Consider the following 25,835-nt stretch of genomic DNA (forward strand, 5'->3'; position numbering starts at 1 on the left):
TTACGGTATAACTATTGAAATTTAGTTGTATGTATATAATTGATATAATTTAATCTATAATAGAACTAGTATAGCAAAACTTATACAAAAAGATGAAAAACCTATACAAAATAATGAAAATCTATACAAAGGAATGAAAAAAATTAATAGTACTAAATTAAAAAATTCAAAAAGATTAAATGGTGTTAAATCATGTCTAGCATAGTTTTAACATTTAGCAGATACCTGTTTTCTAACTTGCTACTTCAACTTCACATTATCATAATTTGATAAACTTTTACAAATTTTTTATCAGAGAATCTATAAAAGATTTGATTAATATTTGATGCTAGTTTTTTAGTCTTTTTAATTTAAAAGATTTATATTTAGATGATGACTCGACAAAAAGGTGAAGGTGCTCCTCTGAAATATATGGGGCATGGTTTATGTGATAATATATCCAAGTCAGTTACTCTTCCTACTCCTACTAACAGTGCTGTGCTGCTTTCTCAATACTGCTTTAAACTGTTGCATGCAATTACTGTTAGTGCACAGGATATTCGAGGAATGGGAATACAGGTAGGTTTCAGTTTAATTGCCATTATATTACTGCCCTTTTATCCAAATTTTTATGTATACCAGATATACTTGTAAGTTTATAAAGAGTAAGGTTTTATCTAAAGTATTTAAGGTTGATGTAGTAGAGCTATGTTTGAGTTTAAAGACTTTGTATATATTGGGATTTAGGGAAGAGTCCTTTATTCTTTTTTTTGTTATTTCTTGAAGGTAACAAAGTTAACAGATGCTACTCAAAACACTGCTGTTGATTTGTTTCAATTTGCAAATACATCTGAGATCATTAACAATCATAATAACCAGATTAAACATGATGATGCTATTTTAGAGGAAGAGCATTTTTCAAAGACTAATAAAGAGCAGAATATATTTCATCAACCACCTCTAGCATTTTCTTTGACTGGTAAGTCATCAAATGAAGGCCAACCAGAGGTAAACGTTACTCTTTCATTTTTATAACAAAATTAACATAGTTATGATGAACTGTATACTTATAATTTTACATTTTTACTTAAAATTATGAGCTTAAGACATATAATTAAGATAAGAAATGACATTTAATTACTTTATAAAAATTATTTCTTTTAAGGGGGAAAGTGATTTATGGAATCTTTCTGTATTGAACCAATTACCTTCAGATATTCGCGAAGAGCTTTTACAACAAGTTCCAACTACAACAAAAAACAAGTCAATAAGTTTAAAAATGTCTAAGCCAACCTCTTTAATGAAAAGCTCAACAAATAAAAATAACTTAAAAAGTCCTGAAAAAAAAAACAATGAAAAAAGTCCTGCTGATAAAAATAAAAATTCAATAGGGAAAAGTAGGAGAGGAAGACCCAGAAAGATTGATCAGTTATTTGACTCAACCAAATACAGGGATATGAAAGTTTCTTCTTTAACAAACACTCACGAAAAAAAACTTCTACTTTCTCCCTCAAGTGTTGATATCAACACTTTAAATGAACTACCTGAAGAGATCAGAAAGGAAATAGTTGCTGAAATGAAGAGCGTACAAATAGTTTCTAAGTACAAAAAGAAAGATTTTAAACCTACAAATCAAGTACAAAGTGAAGTTAAAAATAACCATTCTGCAGAAACAAACTTAAATCAAGTATCATTTGTATTATTTCAAAAGCCAGAAGAGTCAACATCACTACAAATACCAGCAATATCTGCACCACTTCAAAAGCCAGTTGTTTCCCTTTCATTACAAAAGAATGTTGATGGTACTGATGGTGTTAGTGATATATATTTTTTCCCTTCACAGCTAAATGAATCTTTTATGAAAGCCTTGCCTGAAGACATTCAAAATGAACTTTTGCAGTCCATTGAAAGAGTAAGAAAAAATGAAACATGCTCTGATGTTTTGAAACAAACGGAAAAAGAAATTCCCTGTTTTACTCCAACGTTCAAGGATATTGGAGCCAGTACACCTATACCCTCAATTGTTCCCTCACTTGTGGTATCGTCAGATAAAAGAGTAACAAACTGTGAAGGAACCAATAGTAATTCTTTTGATATCTTATCACCTTCTCAATTAGATCTTTCTGTTTTTAACGAGTTACCTGTTGAATTGCAAAGAGAAGTAATGATGGCTGCACGTTCAAATAAGAATAGAAACATTCGTAACAAAGAAAAACAGAGGTTTTTAACAAATGTTGATCAAATCACTGCTAAAAAAGAAATTCCTCTACAAGTAAAACTTGTTCAGGTACTTTAGTGTTGTTAATTCACAGTTTTTTTTTTTTTTTCAAGTAAATGTTCAGTTGCTTATGTTGTGTTATAAGTTATGTGCTAAAGCAGAAAAAAATTATTTTACAAATGAAGAAAATTTGTGTTATAATCACTAAGTTATGTTTTTTTTTTAAATATAATTATATTTTTCATTTACAAGATTATTTCCTTTCCTGACAATATTCATTATTTGAGTTCTGCAACATTTTTTTTAAACAACGCACTATTATTACCCACACATGTTTAATTACATGTATACTTCAAATTTAAAGATTAATTTTTTTAGGTTATACCAATTTTTTGTGGATTAACATCTATCAGTGAACTGAAAACTCATTTTCAAAAATGGATCCAGTTAGAAACAGGTAAAGACTGTTTTTTGTCTTTCTTGGATTTCTCTGTGCAGATCCCATAAATTAAAAAAAGGTCTTTTATGTATAAAAATATTTTCAATAAAAAGCTATTCTGAAGAAAAACAATACAAAAAGGAAATAAGCTTACAAACAAGTCATTCAACTAAAAATTAAAATTCTTATCAGTTCATTGGTCGCTATAATAGCAACAATAGCTTTTCTAACATCAATTTTCAGGTAACTTTGTTCAAATTTCAGTAATCAGGATTTTAAAATTTTTCTTTGATATGAGTATTTCAGAAGTTTTTGGAAAAGTTGAAAACATTAATTCTTTGCAAATTGGACATAATGATATAATATTTGATTTTTAGCTTTTTCATTAATTGATGAATTATGCAAATAACTATGCTATAATAATTATTAATAATTGTTAACAATTATGCAGTACAGCATCTTGACTTGTGAATAGACTACCCTATTGTCTCAAAACCAATTATTGCATAATTCATTTTTCTTTTTAAAATTTGTTACACAAAAAATCTCTGTTTTAAAACTGCTTTGTAGCTGCTATGTGGATGGATTATGCTAGACTTAGTGTTAAAAGCAAAAAAATCTAACCTTATATGCCATTTCATTACAAAACATCAAAAATGAATAAAAATATGTTCATGATTTCTTAAAATTTATTTAATTGTATAAAATGTCAAAATTTACACTAATTCTTATTCTGAATAATTTGTATTCAAGTCATTACTTCATAAAAAAAAAAGGATAATTATGTTGTAAGAGTAAGAAATGATATTTTATTATTAATGCTACCTTGCATGGGGTGCAATAAACTTAAGTTGTTTAAATTCTTTCCAAACTTTATATTGTTATTTATATTTTGTAAATTGTTTTTTATTTTATTGTTAAACATAGAACCATTTCAAGAAGATATAGAAGAAGTTAAAAGATATAACCAACTTTTAATTAAATCATATCACATAGAAACATTGCAAATACTGTTGCAACATTTTAGGAGGTGAGTTTCTGAAACATGATAATTAAAAAAATGTAATAGCTGATAATACTATCCAAATTTAAATTTCAAGTTTCAATAAATTTTTATTTTACGCTTAAGGTTGGCATCAAAATACAAGCATTGGAACTCTATTTTTAACGAAGTACTTTCTGATGCTCAGCAGCATATGAAGTTTATATACAATGGAAGATTAAATATACTTCAGTTTGCTAATGGAGCTGATTCTAGTAGTGTAGATTGAAACTATCAGTTGCATTATTTTTGCTGAGACAGAAGTACAACGAAAGTACAACAGAAGTACAACAAAAGTACAACAGAAGTTCTTTTAAAGAAATTCAACAGTAAAAGTTTTGAAATTGAACTTTTGTAATTTTATTTTTATTCTAAACACTTTAACATGAACACAACTCTGAAAACTTGTAACCATAAGAAACCCTCTCAAAAGTGAGGATTACTTCTCTGGTTACAAGTTACCCTTTTTGTTATTTTTTTAAAACCATAATATATAGACTGCAATTTGTCTCTACTGCAGTGCTGCAACAAATGGTAACAAATTTAGATAAAGCATCAACTGTATCAAGAAAAAGCCAAAAATAAGATTTTATAATTTAAGTTAGACAAATGATATTTTTCTTAAATGAGTATGAAAATCTCTAGATTTTTTTAGAATGAAGATTCTCTGTGTTTGCTCAAAATGTTTCTTTGCACATTTTTTTTTTTGTCACTAAACATTTTCAAAACAGATTTTTAAATGTTAAAAATATAAACCTATATTTATCATAACTGTATTATAAGCTTGTCTTTTAAGGTAAATTTTATTTTTTTCTTATTTAACCCTATCCTAACATATATATATAAAATAATTTAACAATTTCTTCAATGGTGTTGAAAAACAAAATGTTCACGAAGCTTAAAGGAGTAGCAAAAAAATTGTTTTGGCTTATTATTAATATATTATTTTTAGTAGTGAAAATCTTATTTATTTTTATGTGTGATAATCTTATTTATTTTTATTTGTGATTAAGAAATGCAAAAGACATTATAATAATTAATATACGACTAACTGAAGAATGTAAAAAAAATCAATGAAAAGTTTGTAAATTTTCAATAGTTAAAATATGTTTTAATGTGCTAAAAATTTGTGAAAGCCAGCTGTACAAATTTCTTTCATTAATAATTTCAATGCATGTGCTGAAACTACTTATGTTCAGTTATAATAGCTTTTTTGATTACAAGGTTTCACTTTTTTTTTCTGTGTTAAACTCTATTAAGAACTTTTTTTTTTTAAAATAATCATTAAAATGATATAAATGATAACAAATATGTAGTAAATACCTGTTTGGTTCTTTTTCAAAAAGCAAAACTATTGCTGTAAAACACCTTATCTGAAACCAATCACAATGCTCTAACATTTCTTTGTCATAAATCTAGATCAAATGAAATTTAAATCCACATTATTATGAAACCAAAAAAGAAAGCTTATTATGAAACCAAAAAAGAAATATTTAGCAGTGTTTATATATTATCAGCAGGTTTCTTTAGGTATGTTCTCTTTATTCAGATTTTCATTAAAAAAATTTAAGCTTATAATAGTAAATGTTTATAAATTTACCTGCTCACCTACAACTTAAGTTATATCATAAACTTCTTTTCACTTTTAATCAAGTTGTTTTAAATGCCAGACCTTAATAATGCTCCTTCTCCTGTTGTTCCTTCAAATTGACCTTTAAATTCATCTTCTCTTTGACTTTAAACTGGAAATTGTAGAACTTCTGTTGTCTTTGATGGGTGTTATTGAGTAGTTCTTTATTCAGCTATTTTTTGATGAATCTTTAATAACTTTATGATTTGGGATCCATGTAAAGTAAAGATCCAATAACAAAGCTACTAAAAACACATCACATTTAAAAAATACTTGATAATGATTTTTCAACGCAGCAATAAGGTTGCTTTGTAACTGATTATTTCTGTCAGTTGTTGCACTTTTATTTGCATTTGGTCTGGTCTCAAATAAGAGTCAAAAGTCTTTTATTCTTAAGGCTGTCTTGTATAATAATTACCCATGGGATTTTTAAAAAATATTTTGAGAACCACTTAATTGATTTTGAAAACTTTTTGTTTTAAAGCAAGTTTATCTCCAAATATAGTAAAGCTTTTAGAAAACATCATCTTTGAGCTGATCATAATTTAGTGTGGCTACCTTGCATGAGCTTTTGGACAACAGCTTTCGTAAAATTTTGTGATGCCAGAACCCAAATTCCTTTCAAATTAATTGATGTCTGCTGCATTTTTGACCTTCTTATTAGCTCATGTTTCATGCTTGTCCAAAAGTTTTCAATTGGATGAAGTTGTGGCATGTTGGCTGGATCATTGTTCTTGGGAAAAAATTGAGGCCATTTTGTTAATCTTATCCAATTGCAATTCTTAAGTAATCAAAAGATGCAAGATCAGACTTGAAAACGAGCAGATCATCATGCTTTCAGAAAATAGACATAAGACAGCTTTTTAAAAGTTCTTTTACATAAACTTTGAAGACAAGCAGAAAACAATGGCTAAGTTTTGAAACCAAGTTAAACAGATGGCTTGCCAGACCATAACTTTCTTGTTAATTTTTTCAATTTTAGTTGTCATTAGTAAAATGTCAGACTTTGTTCCTTTTAGGGTTGTATAAAATTACCAGCCGGGGGGGGGGGGGGCATCAAACAGCCAACTTTGCAGTAGATTTCATTATCCATTATAATGTACTTTTGATTTTCATAAAGCTTTTCTCATAGCAGTTTTCAACCACAGTTTTAGCCTTTGCAAAATTGTTGGGATATTATATGGAATTTCGGCTTCTTGTAGCCGTTTTTCATTTTGACTTCTTGGATTGTTGAGTTGGGAACGTTTTTTTTTTGATATCATCAATGGAGTTATCTGAATTTGCATTAATCCCCCTGATCATTTTTTGATCAAGTTTTAAACTTGATGGACTTCTTTCTTAGTTTGTGGACTATCTTTCCAATCCAAAAACTTCATTATACAATTTGATGATATGATTGACAGTTTTCCTTTGAACATAATTCTTTTTTGCTAGTGGTGTAATAGAAACATAACAAATTTTTTGCCACAAAATGAATTTTCTTACTTCTACTTCCAAATACACTTTGTTTACAATCAACTTTTTCAAAACTACCTTTATATTATTTGACAGATGGAGAAGTTTGCTTTAAGATAAAAGAAAAAAACTATCAAAATTGAGGAAATGTTTTATGAAATATTCCAAAAATCCCATTTGCCATTATCATTCCAGACACTCTGTATAATTAATTCTTTGGAAATCTTGCATTGCTGAGTGAAGGGTTTCAAATACAATAGCATATTCTTCAATAAATTTCCATGCTTTTCTGCTTAACCAAAGCCCCCTCATCATCTTACTATTGTAAATTTGTTTGTATCCATTTTTATTTTGCTGATCATAGTATATGTACTGACATGGCATGGCCCTATCAAGGTGTCCACCCCTGAGTTTTTTTGAGATCTTGCAAACTTGGCTTACCTGGGAAAACCCTATGGGGGTACAAAAAGGTAGACCAAATGGAATAATGATATATAGTTGCTGATCTCTAATCTTAAAGGACTGAGAAAATTGAGTTGAAAAATTCTTACTTTACAATTATAATAACAACCACAAATGACAGCTGTATTATGTATTTTTACAATATATTAAACTCTATATTTCTGAAAAACAACAAATTTGAATATGCAGGATGAAAAGTATAGTGACAAATTGCAATAAATAAAAGTAGTTATTCCTAAGAAAGCTAAACATTCAAAATTTTTGTATTTAAATAAGTTTAATATCTATATATGCTGAAAACATATTATAAAAAACATTACTTTTTCTAGCTTGATTTAGATTTTCACAAAATAGATTTTAAGAGATTCTACTTTTAAAAATAAGACAAAAGGGTGAAAGCAATTGCAGAACAAAGGTTTAAAGATAATAGTTTAGACGTAAAGATTATTGCATTAGCTTATCTAAAGCAAGAAGGTAATAAAGTCATTATGTAAAGTCTGTCTCCTGAGATCCAGTATCAATTATCAGTATTGGTCACTTAATTTTAAAATAATTAGAAGTTAAAACAAGCAAAAAAAAAATGTTTTTAAGAAATGTTTTTTTAAATCTAATATTTATATAATAGAAATGGAAAAAGAAAACTCTTATGTATATATCATTTTATATATATGCTACTATAACATTTTCACATGAAACAGTAAAAAATCAAAAAAATCAGTACAAAACTTTATTTCAAACAAAGAGGAGCAATTTCTGAATCAAATAACAATTTATACGCTATTTTTTACAACTTGCATTTTTCAGTAGATTATATAATACTCTTAAAAAAAAAAATTTACAAAAATGCTATGCTACTTGTACTTTTATTACAATTTCAACAAAATTGTAATCAAAATCAGAAAATTCTAATTAAAAAAATTTGATTGTAACAAGTCTAAAGCAAAACATTTCATACCAATAAAATCACGTTCTTGTTGGGTAATATTCTCAACCTTAATTTTAAGTAATGAACTCACAATAAATTTTATAGTTTGCTTTTTGAAACATAAAACACTGAGGTGAGATTTGTAATTCTCGCAACAAAGAATGTATTTCGATATTGAAAGTAATCAGAAACAAATTTTGCTTGAAACTTGATTTTTCTGCATATTGAAGTGAAGTTCCTGGATTAATAAAAATAGTCAAGAAACTAAGAAAGAAATCCATCAAGTTTTAAACTTGATCAAAAGTAGTGCAAAATTGGCAAAAAAATAATCATTATTTTTTATTAAGCGAAAATTGTCATAACTTTTTTATTGAAGGTTGATTTTCAAAGTTTAAAGATCTATTCATATTAGAGACCAACTTCCAGTTTTAAATTTTAAATGCTTATTTTATTAAATGTTTTAAAATCAGTTAACTCTATTTTCATAAGCAACTTAATTTTTATGTAGCAATGTAAACCCATATTTGTAAGGTTTCAATTTTTTTGATGTTGCAAATAATGAAATAAAATCATAATTAGTTCATATATTTGAATATATTTGTTTACTCTAAAAATATATACTTGAAAAGTGGTGCTTGATATACTGTAAAAATGCAAAATACCATTGTCATTTGTGGTTTTTACCATAATTATAAGTTCTAACTTCTTTAAGATTAGATTTTTGCAACTATGTATTATTGTACTATTGCATCTACACTATTATACCTTGAAAGGGTTTTTTGAGGTCAGCTAGGTTCACAAGATCTCAAAAATTCAGGAATGGTGACTAGATGGGCCCATGTCAGTTCTCTGTCTTTTTTGATTTTCAAAAAATTGTTTTATTTTAGTTGTCTTGATTTTGATCTTTCTTAAGTCTGTAATTTTATGGGGGCAACACAATTCTAAAGTATCTATAAATATTTAGTATTCTAAAGTATCTATAAATATTTAGAATATAAATTTTTTCTCAAACGTGATTTTAACTGAGGTATTTTCAATGACAATTAAAATTTTTGGAAATGAAAGTCAATGATTTATAAAATAAAATAAAAAATTAAAGAGTGCAAATTAAAAACATGGTTAACAATAGTTTTTATTTAAGTGGAATTTTTTTAGAATCTAAACAAATTTTATAATTGTCCACTGAAAGTTTCCTATGCTCCACCAGTGGGGTGTGCGCCCCATGTTGGGAATCACTGTTCTTTAAGATTTCTTCGTTTGATCTTAAGTTAAAGTTTGGACAAATGATAAACTCTTCCTTTGAGTACCATGAATCAATTTCTTTTACCTTGCACGGCGTGATAGGTTTATCGGGTTGCCAATCCCAATCATACCTGTAAAAGGCAATATCATTGATTGGAGCGTTTGAATTGTTGCCTAAATGCGTATAACTTATCATGGTGGATAAGTTTTCAGGTTTTTTTTCTTCCTTAAACAGATACCAAGTCTTATCCAAGACATCGTAATAGGCTATGGCATCTAAATCAGCAATGGAATATTGCCCAATGATATCTTTTGTTTTTCTTAAAAATTCGAAAAGAATGCAAGCCGACAGCAATTTAAATTGCTGGCTGTCTGCTGATTTGTAGATAGTGGTAGCGACAATCAATGTTTTTACTAATAGTGATAAAGAGATTTTTGCATGTCATTTTACACTTTATCTGCAAAACTCAGTACTTTTGAAGGCTCTTCCAGTAAAAACTTGTTGCAAAAACTCCTGGTTAAAGAAGGTTCTAAACTTTTATGAAAGTTGTTTCAATTGAAATTTTGACAATCAATGTTTTTACTAATAGTGATATAGAGAATTTTGCATGTCATTTTACACTTTATCTGCAAAACTCAGTACTTTTGAAGGCTCTTCCAGTAAAAACTTGTTGCAAAAACTCCTGGTTAAAGAAGGTTCTAATTTTTTATGAAAGTTGTTTCAATTGAAGTTTTGACAATTAATGTTTTTACTAATAGTGATAAAGAAATTTTTGCATGTTGTTTTACACTTTATCTGCAAAACTCAGTACTTTTGAAGGCTCTTCCAGTAAAAACTTGTCTCAAAAACTCCTGGTTAAAGAAGGTTCTAATTTTTTATGAAAGTTGTTTCAATTGAAGTTTTGACAATTAATGTTTTTACTAATAGTGATAAAGAAATTTTTGCATGTTGTTTTACACTTTATCTGCAAAACTCAGTACTTTTGAAGGCTCTTCCAGTAAAAACTTGTTGCAAAAACTCCTGGTTAAAGAAGGTTCTAATTTTTTATGAAAGTTGTTTCAATTGAAGTTTTGACAATTAATGTTTTTACTAATAGTGATAAAGAGATTTTTGCATGTTGTTTTACACTTTATCTGCAAAACTCAGTACTTTTGAAGGCTCTTCCAGTAAAAACTTGTCTCAAAAACTCCTGGTTAAAGAAGGTTCTAATTTTTTATGAAAGTTGTTTCAATTGAAGTTTTGACAATTAATGTTTTTACTAATAGTGATAAAGAGATTTTTGCATGTTGTTTTACACTTTATCTGCAAAACTCAGTACTTTTGAAGGCTCTTCCAGTAAAAACTTGTCTCAAAAACTCCTGGTTAAAGAAGGTTCTAAACTTTTATGAAAGTTGTTTCAATTGAAGTTTTGACAATCAATGTTTTTACTAATAGTGATAAAGAGATTTTTGCATGTTGTTTTACACTTTATCTGCAAAACTCAGTACTTTTGAAGGCTCTTCCAGTAAAAACTTGTTGCAAAAACTTCTGGTTAAAGAAGGTTCAAAACTTTTATGAAAGTTGTTTCAATTGAAGTTTTGACAATCAATGTTTTTACTAATAGTGATAAAGAGATTTTTGCATGTTGTTTTACACCTTATCTGCAAAACTCAGTACTTTTGAAGGCTCTTCCAGTAAAAACTTGTCTCAAAAACTCCTGGTTAAAGAAGGTTCTAAACTTTTATGAAAGTTGTTTCAATTGAAGTTTTGACAATCAATGTTTTTACTAATAGTGATATAGAGAATTTTGCATGTCATTTTACACTTTATCTGCAAAACTCAGTACTTTTGAAGGCTCTTCCAGTAAAAACTTGTTGCAAAAACTCCTGGTTAAAGAAGGTTCTAAACTTTTATGAAAGTTGTTTCAATTGAAATTTTGACAATCAATGTTTTTACTAATAGTGATATAGAGAATTTTGCATGTCATTTTACACTTTATCTGCAAAACTCAGTACTTTTGAAGGCTCTTCCAGTAAAAACTTGTTGCAAAAACTCCTGGTTAAAGAAGGTTCTAATTTTTTATGAAAGTTGTTTCAATTGAAGTTTTGACAATTAATGTTTTTACTAATAGTGATAAAGAAATTTTTGCATGTTGTTTTACACTTTATCTGCAAAACTCAGTACTTTTGAAGGCTCTTCCAGTAAAAACTTGTTGCAAAAACTCCTGGTTAAAGAAGGTTCTAATTTTTTATGAAAGTTGTTTCAATTGAAGTTTTGACAATTAATGTTTTTACTAATAGTGATAAAGAGATTTTTGCATGTTGTTTTACACTTTATCTGCAAAACTCAGTACTTTTGAAGGCTCTTCCAGTAAAAACTTGTCTCAAAAACTCCTGGTTAAAGAAGGTTCTAAACTTTTATGAAAGTTGTTTCAATTGAAGTTTTGACAATCAATGTTTTTACTAATAGTGATAAAGAGATTTTTGCATGTTGTTTTACACCTTATCTGCAAAACTCAGTACTTTTGAAGGCTCTTCCAGTAAAAACTTGTCTCAAAAACTCCTGGTTAAAGAAGGTTCTAAACTTTTATGAAAGTTGTTTCAATTGAAGTTTTGACAATCAATGTTTTTACTAATAGTGATATAGAGAATTTTGCATGTCATTTTACACTTTATCTGCAAAACTCAGTACTTTTGAAGGCTCTTCCAGTAAAAACTTGTTGCAAAAACTCCTGGTTAAAGAAGGTTCTAAACTTTTATGAAAGTTGTTTCAATTGAAATTTTGACAATCAATGTTTTTACTAATAGTGATATAGAGAATTTTGCATGTCATTTTACACTTTATCTGCAAAACTCAGTACTTTTGAAGGCTCTTCCAGTAAAAACTTGTTGCAAAAACTCCTGGTTAAAGAAGGTTCTAATTTTTTATGAAAGTTGTTTCAATTGAAGTTTTGACAATTAATGTTTTTACTAATAGTGATAAAGAAATTTTTGCATGTTGTTTTACACTTTATCTGCAAAACTCAGTACTTTTGAAGGCTCTTCCAGTAAAAACTTGTCTCAAAAACTCCTGGTTAAAGAAGGTTCTAATTTTTTATGAAAGTTGTTTCAATTGAAGTTTTGACAATTAATGTTTTTACTAATAGTGATAAAGAGATTTTTGCATGTTGTTTTACACTTTATCTGCAAAACTCAGTACTTTTGAAGGCTCTTCCAGTAAAAACTTGTTGCAAAAACTTCTGGTTAAAGAAGGTTCAAAACTTTTATGAAAGTTGTTTCAATTGAAGTTTTGACAATCAATGTTTTTACTAATAGTGATAAAGAGATTTTTGCATGTTGTTTTACACCTTATCTGCAAAACTCAGTACTTTTGAAGGCTCTTCCAGTAAAAACTTGTCTCAAAAACTCCTGGTTAAAGAAGGTTCTAAACTTTTATGAAAGTTGTTTCAATTGAAGTTTTGACAATCAATGTTTTTACTAATAGTGATATAGAGAATTTTGCATGTCATTTTACACTTTATCTGCAAAACTCAGTACTTTTGAAGGCTCTTCCAGTAAAAACTTGTTGCAAAAACTCCTGGTTAAAGAAGGTTCTAAACTTTTATGAAAGTTGTTTCAATTGAAATTTTGACAATCAATGTTTTTACTAATAGTGATATAGAAAATTTTGCATGTCATTTTACACTTTATCTGCAAAACTCAGTACTTTTGAAGGCTCTTCCAGTAAAAACTTGTTGCAAAAACTCCTGGTTAAAGAAGGTTCTAAACTTTTATGAAAGTTGTTTCAATTGAAATTTTGACAATCAATGTTTTCACTAAAATTACTAGAGGCTTGAAGAAGTCTTGTTAATTGATTCCAAATTTATGTTTTGCACATCATATAGAAAATGATTTATTTAAAAGAAAAAAAGTATTTTGATATATAAATGAAATCTTTATATTGCTTCTTAAATCTGTAGATAAATTTATACCCAACATATTTTTTTTAGCCAGGCTGTAATGATGTACAAAGCTGATTAAACTTTGGCATCTCTATAAGAAGAATGGCATTCCATGCTCTTTGAACAACTTCTCTTAATCTAGCATGAATTAATAGAAGCTGTTAAAGAGCATGGAATGCCATTCTTTTGAGTTTGCCATCAAATAGAATTTTCTAAACATCTATCCATAAATTGTTCCTACACTATTTTACAAAAAACAATCCTATATAATACATTTACACATGTATTGCTTATTTTTATTTTTTTTTTGTGCTATTTTTATTGCTCATCAGATCCCAAAAGAACAATTCTGCTTTTTTATTTGGTCCTGAAATTGTTATTCCAAATCAGCAATTGCCAAATTAAATGTTCTTCAGTAAATTTTAATCTTAGATTTAAGTGCCATTTTTCTTTTGAAGCTTTTCTCGGTGTTATAATATGGATTCTACGTTTTTTTAAAGCTTTTTTTTTTTTGCTGCAACATCCAAGTTAAAATCTTGTTTGTTTTTTTTTTAACAAATTTTATGCTTTCTACTATTTACTATCAATTTGGAACTTTTTAAGGTTTTTCAAATAGCACTGTAACTTTTATTTTCAGTATTTAAAAGTAGAGTGACCTAAATACTGTACTCCAGTTGAGCATGCTTATAAAGCAATAAAAATATATGTAAAAATAGTATTTGCCAAAAAATATTTGTTTGTTATATTTTTAATAATAATATTACTTCTTTGCATGCCTTATGTTTTTTTCATACTTTTTTTTTCTTATAGTGTCTGGTGTTATTTCAATTAAGACACACGTGTCCAAAATTGGTAGAAACTACTTTGAAGCCCTCCAGAAAAACCCTTTTGAGGGATGATTTTTATAATATTCCTGATCACAAAAATGTAAAATTTGAAATCATCTGTAACCGTCCTTGGAAGAAAATTTGATTTGAAAATTACATCCTACATAATAGAGAGAAAATGAGAGCATTCTGTTTATTTTGATTTTCTAGAGCATTCAAATTTGAAAGTTTATATTTTAACATAAATATTATCATATGTGTACATAACTAGATTAAAACATAAGGTAAAGAGCTAAAAAACTTTGTGACATTTTCATAAAGTGATGTATTCTTTAGTAAATATTAGTTTTTAAATTCTACATTGCAAAGCATTCTTAGCCACACATGAAACCACAATCATGTCCATAATATTGATAGGAATAAAAAGAAGTATTCTGTGTGTTCTAAGAAGGAAGAAAGTTTTAAATTACTCATTCCTAAAAAAAAAAAAAATCTTAGTTTACTGGCAGAATAAAAAAATAGTTTTTACTCCCAATTTAGATATTCTTGCTGTTGTAGTCCACGAGACAAGTTTGCAGCCACTTTCCATATTCTGGATGGTCTACTGGCCTCTTGTATCTGCTCCAATGAGACTTGAAGCTGTGGTGAAGAGCTTCAGTGGCCTGCTCACTATATTTTCCAAGGGAGTCTTGATTCTTTTTTATGAAGTGTTTGATGTGGTAAAACACTGCATGGACTTTTGGAGTAACACTTACTCTGTCAAGAGCCAGATAGGAGGCTTGGAATGATGATAGTTTTTCATAATAGTCAGGTTCCAGGGTCATTCTAAAGCAGGCAGACACCACTGCATCAAATTTTCTCAGTGCATCAACGATGCCAAAAATGTTGAACGCACAGTCTTCTTCTGCAAGCCTTTGAAGGATATCTACATTTTTGAGGAGTTTTCTACACTCATTTCCTGCAAACTGACCACCATGGAAAGGCTGAGGCTTGATGTGAAGAGCTTTGGTCCACTCATCAGCTTTCAACCACTCTTCCTTCAATGCTCTGAACAAATGGTTGACTACTCCAAGTAAGAGATGAAGTTCCATTGGTGGAATGAAGTCCAAGACTAGGACATTATCAGGCAAGCTTAAAAGAGGATCATGGACAACATTCTTAAAATATTTGGCTCTTTTGTAGTCCTGACCATTATCCTGGAATGCTTTGAAGCATTTTCTCAATGAACCAAATGTTCGAGGACTTCCACATGCAGACAAATCCTTTGAGTCAACTTCACACCAAGTGCATGGGTGAGAGCTTGAATGGGACTGCAAACCACAGATAATATTGGCTAACTTCAAATCACATGAGATGAGGAAATGGGCACCCTCAGGATGAATAAGATTCAAAATTTTTCTTACATTGTTGTAGTTTTCTGGAACTTCTTCTGCTACAGCAACAAGAAGTTGACGCTTCACTCCGCTCTCTTTAGCTACTTGTGATGTCAATGTTTTCTTGCAATGTGGAGACCTAGACTCTAACACTTGCTCCATCTCTTGAATGCCCAGACTGACCTTAAAGAAGCCACCACCACCATCTAGACCAAGCTTCACAATGTGCTGTGTATAGACTTGTCTTTGAAGAAGGACATCATTCAGAAGTTCTCCTAGGTTTTTGCAGTGTACAACCAATTGCTTCCTTCTCTGTGATTTGTCATTGCAGACTTCAATGTCAGTTTGAGTGAAATGAGCAGACAGCTTCTTTCCAATCTCAATAAACTTTGTTTTAAAGTTGGGTTCCACAACGTGACTTTTGGTGACTTGGTTTATGGTAGACACCAATTTATTCATTGAGGAATTGGACAAACCAGTGTTGACTTGGACATTCACCAGATCTTCTGCTTTCAGTAGTGGGGTGTCTCCAAAAAGTTTTTTGGCACTTGATGGTCGTAAAATAAAGTTGAAAACATTTATATATAGTTGTATTTGTTTGCTACAAGTGAAATAGACACTTAAAGTATAATGATATTATGATGGATAAACAAACATAAGTAGTAAAAAGCATTTGACTATCTATTTAATAAATTTTGATCTTTGGCTAGGTGCTAGTCTAAATGTGTAAGAAAATATGCATTTACTGATTTGACACTACACTAAACCTGGATAATTATTTGATATGTTTGATTAAACTAAATTCAGCTGTAAGTTAAGTTTGGTGTACTTTATCATGCAACAAAATAAATTTTGTACTTATTCAAACATTGCCCTATCTCAAATTTAAGGGTACATTAAACACTAACTAATCTTTTATTTTATTATAAGAGATAACTAACAAACATATCTCTTTTTACAAGGGGCTTTTTGATAGCGTGTCTGTGATTTCTTAAAATAGTAAACTAAGGATAAGAATGCTTAGTCTTAAAGCTTGTACATAACACAATAGTAATTTTAGCATAAATTTATGTACCTTTTGTGAGACACAAAGGGCGGCCACCTCTGCTTTGTGCAAGTTTGACAGTTCCATGTGGAGATGCTTCTTTGACAGTAACAACTGAAGCTGCAATTTGCTCACTGACAAGAGAATCCCTCATTGCTAGTTTTCTCATGTTTTCATGAAATGAGAAGTCAGAGCAGTTATGTGATATTCCTTTTCCAAGAATTGACAAGCACTCTGAGCATCTTTTTTGGTTTGAAGAAGACTGTGAATGTTCAGAGGAAGTCTCCAGTGGGTGTTTTTCATAAGACTTCAAATGTCCTATTTGACAAATCAGGCAGTCACAGTCCTGTTCCCGAGTTGAAGGTCTGACTTTTATAGTTTCAAATTGAAACATAAGAGGAAGTGAAACATTCTCACCATTTTTCCTCTTTCCAAGAGCAATCCTGCATGTGTCACAAATCCCTTTTGGAACTCTAGAGTCTGATATGTCAAGTTTCATTTGGAGCACAGTTTCAATTGTATTGATCAATTGATTGTTCAACTCTCTTGTACATTTTCTCAAGCAAAAGATACAAACTGTTTCTCTACAGTCTTCATGAGTTTTCTTTGAGTTTGGCATTTTTCTGAGACTTTTAACAAAATTTTGCTCAATAAAGGTCTAATTCTTAAGGTAAAGTATCAGAGAATTTGCTATTTCCCGAAAAAAAATTTGTTGACTTTTAAATATTTTAAATTCCAGGAAAGCTAAAATTATTGCAAAAAAAATTGTTATTTGAGTATTTATTTAAGTATTTGATTGCTATTTTATCCTAAAATGCTGCAAAAATGCAAATGAGATATTAAACCATTGTTTTAAATTATCTTAAAACAGAGAAATTCTTCAAATCAAATTTTCTTCCACGGACGGTTACAGTTGATTTCAAATTTTACATTTTTGTGATCAGGAATAATACCAAAATCATCCCTCCAAAGGGTTTTTCTGGAGGGTTTCAAAGTAGTTTCTACCAATTTTGGACACGTGTGAAGAATTATGATAATGCAATTATTTAGGCATATTCAGCATTAAATTTTACACAAAGCAACGTTGATACTTTTTCAATTTAAACCTAGTCATTTTTTTCTATTTCTTTCTTTTTTTTTTTTTTTTTTCTTTTTTAATTGTTAGATTTAAAAAATTTTTTTTTGTTATTGATTCAGTTTTTATGAAAAATTTTTTTTTCAAAAATTGAAATAAAAAGGTAGGAGACTCTTTAATCATTCTTTTATTATTTTAAATGATTTCTGTAATTAGGTTTTGTTTGTAATTAGGGATTTCTTTAGCATCCTTTCTTATGTTGCAGTTTCATAAACAATCATGTTTTTTAAGAGAATCTTTTGATAAAGGTTCTGACAAAGGTTTTGATGAAGGTTCTGATGAAGGTTTTGATGAAGGTATGATCTGACCAATTTTGAAAGAAAGACAAAATGAACATAAAAACTTCTTTAAAAAAATATTTTCTTAGTTTTTTCCAACTTGGATTGCCAAAACATCAAGTTTAAAAATTTTCATCATTAATTATTATTTAAACTTGGTGATTATTCGTTTGGGGGCATCTGTCAACACCCTATTGCAAGGTTATTGTTGCAGATGAACTCTATTAATGCAAGTTCTTGATTGTTTGTATGTTTGAATTTCATTTTGTATTTTAAATTTAAGAGCATCTGTCAATAATATTTTTTTGACATAGGTCAATAATATTTCTTATAATAATTTCATAACTTCGTAAAAATGTTGATATGAATTTTGCACTCAGTGATAATCATGTGTTGTTACTTTACCAGAATTTGCTTGTAGCTCTTGTACAGTCATTGAAAAGAACTATTAAAACCAGAATTTTTTTAAAAAATTACTAAACTTATTCTGTTTAAAAAAAATAGACCTTTTCAGCATAATTGTTTATGTAAGCACAATTTCAAAAACAAAGTCTATCAAGCACATTGATATAAAAAAAAATTGTAAAAGAATATATTTAGTCAGATGGTTTTCACAAATTTCATGAGTCTAAAACAGTGAAACATGTAAAGATAGTTTTCCTTAAATTTTACTTTGGGAGTCAAGAGTCCTCATAGTTATTTAATATTATATAAATATATCTTTGTATAAATCTATAAATCAGTTGATTGAGGGTCTTTTTTTTTTTGTTTTGTTTTGTTTTGTTTTTTTTTTTTGTTTTTTTTTTGTTTATTGCAAAAGCTTTGAAAGCGAGAAATAAAATGACTAAAGATGAAAAAATGTGATGTGTGATGAAAAAATGAAAGTGAGCGATAATACTTTATGAATTTTCTTTATAGTTTAATATTATTTGAACTAATGTTAATTTAAAATGATGGATATTGTTTAAATTGAATAAAGTTATTTCTACTACAAAATGTTTTTTTGATTTTGGTTTTATAAAGACCTTCTCTTCATTGTCTTACACCCTCTTATAAAAAAATCAAAATACCACTGAAAAATTGTGGTTACAACTTTCATAATGGTTGATATTTTTCATTATATTGTTGTTAACATTTTTTTGTTCTTGTTATTCTCATTTTGTTGATTCTAATTTTGACAATTATAATTATTTTATTTTTTAAATTATTATATTTTATATCCTATTTTTATTATTATACTTTAATTTTATATTATTATATTTTGCTAATTTTGACAATTTTTTAAGCTCATTCTAAAACTAAATAATTGTTTACTTCATTTCATGTTTAACATTCTTAATATCTGTTGAAATGTTTTCTGAGATAAGCAAGTTTGATTAGTGTACCAAACCCAATGCTTTTTTTATAATCACCTGAAGGCTGCTAATGCTAAGAATTATCTTTGTTATATTTGTTTAATCATAGTTGTTTTATTGATTTATGTATGAGTTGTTTTTTTAATTTGAAACTGTCTTGAAACTCATAAGTTTTTATTCTATTTTCTGTCATAAATTTCTGTCAGAATGGATGAACCTTTATTAAAGAAATTTAAGCATGAAGAATCTTGTGATAAAGTAGATATATGTAAAGATAGTGAAGAAATTACCTCAAATGATGGCCATACAAATGGAGCTAAAGTTGCTTCAAGTGAAATCAATGATTGTAATAGTCTGGTAAATTTGTGTCGAAGGAATGAAGAAAAAGTGGGCATGTTGAGCTTTGTCAACAAGACTTGTCAGTTTTCGGGTGTAATAAAACAAAGGTTTGCAGACTTCATGGTAAGAGAATGTGATTTAGAAGGCAATTTAGTTTGCTTAAAAACATTAGATCATTGTGATTACAATATTTTTGATGAAAAGTCAACACAACATGAAGTTCCAGTTTCTGATGCAGATCTAGAACTTATAAAAGAGTTTGTGCAGAGCGAGGATAAATCAAAGACATTAATTCTGAAGACTGATGAAGATAAAGAACATCGCAAACTTGTACATAAATATATTAAAGACACGTTTAAAGATATAGGTGACAATGGAACATTTACTTTTAGAAAGTTTAGCTCATCATTAATCATGTTTTTTTATTGATTGCTTCACAAACACTTGTGTCAACATATCTGCAAGTTTAGTAAAAGAGGCCTGGTAAAACGTCTTTTAAATTTTAGTTTGTGTTAATATTTTACTCTAAGCAGAAGTGTTTATATTTTCTTTTTCTTTCATACTTTAGAAACAGGGACTGAAACTTTACCAGATGGTTCTCGTGCAATTATTCTTTCATTTAAATGTTCCAAGCAGCAAAATAGTAGACGCAAAAATACCTCATGGCCGAAAAATTTACCTAAATTCTGCCATTTTACTCTCTTTAAACAGAATAAAGATACCATGGAATGTATAAGCTTGCTTGCAAAGTTTTTGCATGTAAATGCCAGCTGTTTTTCATATGCTGGAACAAAGGATCGTCGAGCTACAACTGTACAACGAATTTCTGCCCAAAATATTTATTCAAAACATCTTCTTGGTGTTAACAAGCGTTTAAAAAACATTGTTGTGGGTGATTTTTCCTATCACAATGAACAGTTAAAATTGGGAGATTTGACTGGTAATGAATTCACAATCATTATTAGAAATGTCCAGGCTAATGAAGCCATTGTAAATACCAGTTGTAGTATGTTGCAAGAAAATGGTTTTGTAAATTATTTTGGACTTCAAAGATTTGGTACAGGAGCCATTGCTACCCATGAAATCGGTCAGTCTTAGAACCATATTTTATGTTGTCATTTTTAAAGTCAAATGTTAAGTTTAAGTGTTTTCTAATGTGTTACAAGGCATGTCCTGTAAATTTAAATTCTATTTAGCTGTGATAATGTTTTGGTCTTTGATAGGTAAAGCACTTTTAAACAATAAGTTTGCGGAGGCAGTTGACATGGTTATGAAGCCTCGCATTAATCCCAATGATTATGAAGCAGAATCTAAAGCAAAAATCTCTTGGACAGAATCAAAGGATGCTTCAAAAGCCAGCAAATCATTGGTTAGCTGTTTCTCAATTGAAGGTAAGTTGCTAGTAGCACTAAATCAGCAGAAAAATGGGTACAATTTTTGGAATGCTTGGCAAAAACTTCCTCGGAATACTCGCCTTCTTTATCTCCACAGTTACCAAAGTTTTGTGTGGAATCATGTGGTTTCTAAAAGAATAATGGTATGAAATTTTTTTTTTAATTTTATTCTTTTGTATTTTTAAAAGAAATTCTTTTTTTTTTAAATACTGATATATCAAAGTTATGGTAATAATTGGAGTAATAAAAGAAATAGCAATTGGAGAATTGTTTGTTTGACTTTAAGGAGAGTATAATAGGGTTATACAAGGCAAATAAGATACTCAAGCATTTATTTATTTAAAATGGCCTATGTAATCATTTTTGAGAAGGATCAGATTTATCAATGGCGCTTTCTAAATTGTCAAAGGAGATGTTCACTGAGTAGAGGTTTAACCCATTAACATGATTTACAGATACATCTTGCAGTTTTCATAGTGAAAGGTCTGTGTCTCTTCAAAAATCTAATAACAAAATCTCTTCCCAAAAAATTCTTTTTTTTTTTTTAATATTGAATGAGTGAACTAACTTGATTTCTACATGCTGGAATCAAATTTATTGAAAATTGATTAATGACAATCCATAGAACCATTACATCCATTTCTTTTATGAAGCCAACTAAGAGAATTTTAATCTCAACTAGCAATACTTTTTTAAGGTTCGTCTACCATTAAATAAGTGAAAAAGTTTTTTTTGTTTGTTTAAATTTTATTGAAATATTGACAAAAATTTTCAAGGAATCTGAAAAATTACATATCAAAGCTCCAAATCAAACACTTTTTACATATTTTGGGCTATTTTGAAATTGTTCCAAAAAAAGACTTTTTATCCAACATTTCTGACCCAGAGAAATATTGAAAGGTTGGACCCTCTGAAGAGTTGATAGTTGGACCTTTTGGTTGATGGTTGGACCCTTTGAAGGGTTAAAAGGTTGGAAAGTCATCTTTGAATGATAATAACAATAAACAACAGAAAACTTAACTGGCAGGATCAACAACAAAAAATCACCTTAATTTCTATGGTAACCAAAATGTTATCATTGAAGTAAACATTCTTAATTTTTCAAGAAGTAATTCAAGATGTTTTACTTAATAAATGCTTGTGTGGTCTGAGTCTAAATATCAATAATGCCTAAATTCACTAATTTGGTCTTGTTGTCCAAAAAGAATTTTTACAAATTTTTACAAAATTTCTAAGCTCTGCTATAATCGAAATAGATGGCTATAATGGATTTAGAAAAGTCTTTTGTATTTTAAATTTTTCGATTGGGATATTTTCTCAATAAATGTTCAGCAAAAAAAGATAATTGTCAAAGTATTTTACAATATAAACAAAAGAAAAATTTAAATGTAGGCGAAAGCATTTAAGGGATGAAAGAAAAGGTTTTATCAATGTTAACAAAGAACTTGAAGGTGGTGACTTAAGTAAACCTTTTTAATAATATTTTGTTTGCATTTTTTTGAAAAACTAAAAAATTCACTTTTTGTGCTGACCATTTACCAAAATTCTTAAAATTTTGTCAATAAAAGGTTTTGAAAATTTCCCAGAAGTTTTAGTGTTCCTACAATGTGAATCTAGCATTTACATTTAATAGAACCTAGTTTTTGTTCCCCAATGTATGCATCTGGGGATGAAAACATTAATTAATGCTGTGTTATTCACAACAGCAAAAAAATATGATAACAATGCTCTTAAAACAATAACTATTACATACCTATAACATAAAAATATTTTTTCTTTTTCTTAGTTAACCCTTGCGATTTTATTTTTCCTAGCTAACCCAAGTGACTTTATTTTCCTAGTTATCCTCCATGATTTTATTTATACTAAATGGTGTAGGAAGATGGTTGCATTTATCTTATTTTATCAAAATCTTTAAAATGAATCAATAGGGTTCCAGCATCGTGATAAATTTGATCTGTTTCTGCTTCTGTCTCATTTTGCACTGCATTACCCTACATACTAAAATTCTGTAATTTCATTTTTACAAACTTATTACATTTGTAAATATTGTTCTTTTTTAAGATATATGGTTTATCTCCTGTTGTTGGTGATTTGGTTCTCACTGGAAAAAAAGGTTTTCTAGTAAATTTAATTGTTACAGTTATATTTTCATTAATTTAAAAAGTGTTAAATTATGTAATTACTTTAGTTATATATATACAAAGCTTTCTCATTATAAATAAAGTTGCAGAGAGAAATCAGAACATATTTTTGCTGTGCACATGCGTCTCTAATGTATAGGATACACTGTTATAAAGTAAGCACCGGTTTAACTTTTTTGACACTCAAGTGAAACCTTTTTTATATGATTGTATTAATCTGTAGTTATACAAAAAAGGGTTTCTGAATTCTGAACGAAATAAGCTCTAAGCGGCTCTAGGTCATTGAAACGGCTCATTTAAGAACTTGGAAGCTTTAAATTGTTTATTTTTCTTTAGATTTATAGTATTATAATTTACATTCATAAAAATTCAACTAATAGTCAACTGTCTCCATGATTTGGATGCTCCTCCTATTGAATAAAACCCTCCCCATGTTTGCTTAAACTTTGGGTGAATGCTTTCTCTGAATTGCTCAGCAAAACTGCTCAACCATTGGTTAAAATGCTCTATGTATAACTGAGTATGGCATGTGAATTTTCTAAGATGTTCTATTGAAGAACACTTTTTTCTTAGAAAATTGATACATTTCATAATGCTTGTCCAAACATCAAAACCTGGCCTAGGTATTTAACAAAAATATTCCTAGCTGAGAAACCAATTAATAAACGAGGTTCTAGTGTAGGAACAACGAGATTCTACTAGAAGAACATCAACTAATAAAGTTTTAGTGGAGGAACACTATTTAAAAAACAAGGTTCTAGCGGAGGAAAACCAACTAATAAATGAGTAATTTCGCATGGCTTAAATTCAACAACAGCCTTTGTCTGGATTTGAATGGATGATGAATGTTCATTCTTTAAAGTAATCATCAATGCTTATAATTGTGAAGAACAATTGTGCACAACGGTAACAATTTATTGACAGCATTGACACAGTACAGATACGTGCTGTATCTGTACTGTGTCAATGCTGTCAATAAACTAACACAAAATCGGGTGTTTTCTGAACATTGACAAAGTCTCTCCAAATTAATTGCTTTTAACTGTCTACAAATTCTCACTTGAGAACATTATGGTAGTTGGAATCCTTTAATTCAGAAAGGTGACCGAGAATGTAGATAGTTTACTTTCTCAAACATCAATAACAGTGGAAACCACCTCTTGTTTTCTTTTTTTAGAGTTTTTGTATAATTTGTAATAGTTTAACTATTACTATAATAGTTCAAGGGATAACTACAGAATGGGTGTTTCTACTTGCCTCAATCTCTGTAGTCATTTTACCTTGTATAATTCCAGAAGAAACTTAAAAAATTTTGAATATAAAAGTATTAAGTTTTTTTTACATTTGTTAAAACAAAATACATTTTGTTCTTTTTTTTTCTAATATTAAAAACTCTCAAAAAGAACTAAATAAATATAAACAAAATATAAACAAAATATAGGAAATACGTCTTTCAAATCCTCGTATATTATCTTAGCATTATCTTCTGACAATAGTTTATATAATATTATAGTTTCCAGTGATAAAATAAACTTACTTCGGTCCAGAGTGAGTGTCATCTTTTTTTAAAGATGTTTATCGTTTCGAATTTGTTCATAACCAACTTGAACCGACTTTTTTTCTTAATATTGCATGGACACTGAGGTTCATCTAAAAGGCATTTTACTTCACTGATCATTCTTGCCAGTAGAATTTTTATAAAATTTTAATCATATATTATCAAGTGCCGGTCTCCTCGCTGGCAGTGGAATATATCACTCTACTATTTATGAGTTTTAAGACGAGAGTTAGGATTTTGATTGAGCGTACTTTTCCTGTAAATGCGTAGGGGAGACCGGGGCTAGTTGGTTACAAGTTGACACACTGCGTTTAACTTTGGAGTTTTCCACCAGAAACTTCCAAAATTCACATGGAACCTTTCCATTTAACTAATTTATCTTTCAGTGTAGTATCAGGGCTATGAGCGCATGCGCATAGAAGCTATAGCGGTTCTTGTGTTTTTTTTACTAACTTTGTAACTTTTGTAACTATATTACTTTTTAAATTTAAAAAAGCAATAGCATTAGCTACAAGTAAACTCGAATAGATGTAGGTATTGTTCACTCTAACCAGTCACATTTTGTGTTTCTCGATATTTCGCGTTTTTGGGTATTTATAGGCCATTTTGTAAGCAAAAAGCTTTTGGGGTTAGTTGGTACAATGATCACGGGGCTAATTGGCAACATGTGCCAACTTACAACTTTTCACATTAGCCGTAAATTCACTTAAGTTATATAGCACTACAGATCTACAGATATGAGAAATTATAAAAGAAAAGTAGAAAGGCCTGTAAATTCCAAAAATGAAAAAAAAAAGGCTGTTGATGCTATTTTTATAGAAAAGTCTATTCGATCGACTTAAGGGCAATAAATGTTAGTGTCAAAAAATATTATTGGATAAAAATTATCAAGAATTTTCATAAAAAAGATGCGCTTGAAATAGATGCTTAGTGTTGCTAAACTTGTTTCTTTTTATATGGTGTGCCAACTTACCCTGAGAGTATAGGCAACTTACCTCGAGCCAGGGTAAGTTGGCACATGTTTTTTTTTGTTTTGGAGGCCCTTTTTGGGCCACCAAATTTTTTTTTTTTAAAT

The 25,835-nt window shown here is 29.0% G+C and overlaps 1 protein-coding gene across 9 annotated transcripts in view; it reads left to right on the forward strand.

Moving 5' to 3' along the window:
- Positions 1–25,835, forward strand: part of LOC145202104 (pseudouridylate synthase 7 homolog) — a 39,056-nt gene that overhangs the window by 11,153 nt on the left and 2,068 nt on the right. For 8 of the 9 annotated variants that reach the window (XM_090082297.1, XM_090082300.1, XM_090082295.1 and 5 more), the window contains 7 exons: positions 370–558; positions 766–987; positions 1,145–2,266; positions 2,576–2,654; positions 3,564–3,666; positions 3,766–4,007; positions 20,233–20,489. In XM_090082297.1, the coding sequence (XP_089938423.1) occupies positions 370–558; positions 766–987; positions 1,145–2,266; positions 2,576–2,654; positions 3,564–3,666; positions 3,766–3,907 (1,857 nt within the window). In that variant the 3' untranslated portion in view covers positions 3,908–4,007; positions 20,233–20,489. Of the gene's footprint in view, positions 1–369; positions 559–765; positions 988–1,144; positions 2,267–2,575; positions 2,655–3,563; positions 3,667–3,765; positions 4,008–19,479; positions 20,032–20,232; positions 20,752–20,887; positions 21,202–23,122; positions 23,175–25,835 lie in introns of those variants that run through there. The other variant, XM_090082302.1, reaches the window with a different exon arrangement.

Source organism: Hydra viridissima, unplaced genomic scaffold (assembly GCF_058129835.1).
Source record: "Hydra viridissima isolate aposymbiotic clone 2 unplaced genomic scaffold, HvirCarnegie_v1 scaffold_3, whole genome shotgun sequence".
Lineage (NCBI taxonomy): Eukaryota > Metazoa > Cnidaria > Hydrozoa > Anthoathecata > Hydridae > Hydra > Hydra viridissima.